Source organism: Puntigrus tetrazona, chromosome 24, assembly GCF_018831695.1.
Source record: "Puntigrus tetrazona isolate hp1 chromosome 24, ASM1883169v1, whole genome shotgun sequence".
NCBI lineage: Eukaryota > Metazoa > Chordata > Actinopteri > Cypriniformes > Cyprinidae > Puntigrus > Puntigrus tetrazona.
In genome coordinates this window covers 21695818-21697510 of record NC_056722.1, presented here as the reverse complement: position 1 = coordinate 21697510, position 1693 = coordinate 21695818, and the positions used below count along the sequence as shown (strand labels likewise).

General features: G+C 36.1%; 1 protein-coding gene across 1 annotated transcript; it reads left to right on the top strand.

The window, feature by feature from the left end:
- The first annotated feature begins 13 nt into the window (after positions 1 to 13).
- On the top strand, positions 14 to 1683 carry LOC122330147 (C-type lectin domain family 4 member E-like). The gene is made up of 4 exons (XM_043226997.1): positions 14 to 235; positions 849 to 976; positions 1072 to 1178; positions 1286 to 1683. Exons 2-4 carry the CDS (start codon positions 884 to 886, stop codon positions 1467 to 1469), a joined length of 384 nt encoding a protein of 127 aa, XP_043082932.1. The 5' UTR covers positions 14 to 235; positions 849 to 883; the 3' UTR covers positions 1470 to 1683.
- Positions 1684 to 1693: the final 10 nt, after the last annotated feature.

The window sequence follows — 1693 nt, the reverse complement described above, 5'->3', positions numbered from 1 at the left end:
CATACAAACAACACAAACTGCACACAAGAGAGAGATGAGCTACAAACCAAGATTAACGGCCTCACAGAAGAGAGAGACAAGCTACTTACTAACATTACCCACCTCACAGAAGACAGGGAAGGGTTACAAACCAAGATTAACGGCCTCACGGAAGAAAGAGATCAGCTAATAACAAAGAACAGAAATCTGCTGAACGAGAATCTTCAGCTTAAAAATCTACTTTTTTGTAAAAAAGGTAAGTTTATTAATTCTACAGTTTTTGGTCTCACCTGTGGCACATGCTACTTTTTGTTGAAATATTGAACTCAGTGTGCAATGGCCTTAACACTAATTGTCATGTTTAATACTATAAAGCTGCTTGCATTACATCAATATGTTGCATAGTGCTATATAAAAACAAAAAAAAACATGACTTGATTGAAGTCTTTAACTGCAGAGCTTGTGAAATCATTCACATCGCTACGATCAGATACTTTCTTAAATTTTGCAGTATTTAAGACTGACCACTAGTAATTGAAATAGGTATTGCAAAAACAAAGACAATCTGCACTGGAACGAACATTTCAGAGTAGAATCACTGGCTATAATATTAAGGCTACTATACTATGTAAACATAACACGTTTCCTAAATATCTACAAACATATTATGTTCTTTTTTGGAATTAGAAGAGTCAAAAACTTTAAATGCCGTTTACCCACACTGTCATGTTTGTTGGGTTACATTGTTTTTGAGAGGAAATCTTTTTTGTCAATATCAATAATGTTGACTAATCATTTAATTCATAATCGATCTGCTACAATTAGGAAGATGAGATGAAAATGCTAAAAGCTAACCTTGTTGTTTACAGATAAATGGATTTATTATCAATCCAGTTTTTACTACATGTCCAGCGAGACAAACAACTGGTCTGAGAGCAGACAAGACTGTCTGAAGAGAGGAGCAGATCTGATCATCATAAACAACAGAGAGGAACAAGTGCGTATTTGTGGTGTTTAGCTGCTAAATGAAAGATAGATATAATGTGTCTTTTGTTGGTTTAGGACAGAAACAAAATCTTTTATTCTGTTTAGGATTTTGTTACGAACATTACTGATAAGAGAGAATTCTGGATCGGTCTGATGGACAGTGATGTGGAAGGCACTTGGAAATGGGTTAATGGCAGCACACTGACCTCTGGGTGAGAAATAACAGAAATAAACTAATTATTACGTAATAATTCTATCAGTCAGTATCATATCACACAGAAAGCAGCACTGAACATCTAATGTTGATCTGTACTTTCAGGTTCTGGGCATCTAGAGAGCCAAATGTAGGAAGAATAGAGAACTGTGCTGTGACGTATTTAACACAGTGGCCTGATTTATTGGGGTGGCTTGATGTTAGATGTCAAAATGCATATCGTTGGATCTGTGAGAAGTCTCTGTGGCCCTACCAACATGTGGTAATTGGGGAAGGCTGGGGGGGGTGAATGCTTTGAGGCAGGTCAAAGGCACAAAAATTAAACAGTTTGCTTGTTAACACGATTTCAATGTGAGGGGGAAAAAATAAATCAATGTCCGTTCTATGAATCCAGTTAGTGTTTCAAAGTGCGTCTTAAGAATCAAATACACATTTGTAAAGGATTTGATCTATTGAACAACACACACAAACATACACTCAAACACACAGTTCCCTACTAGTTTTGATATGATT

Coding starts and splice junctions, on each gene's coding strand:
- LOC122330147 (XM_043226997.1), top strand. CDS start 884: ATGTCCAGCGAGACAAACAACTGGTCTGAGAGCAGACAAGACTGTCTG. Junction 977..1,071: donor TAAACAACAGAGAGGAACAA/GTGCGTATTTGT, acceptor TATTCTGTTTAG/GATTTTGTTACGAACATTAC. Junction 1,179..1,285: donor GGCAGCACACTGACCTCTGG/GTGAGAAATAAC, acceptor CTGTACTTTCAG/GTTCTGGGCATCTAGAGAGC.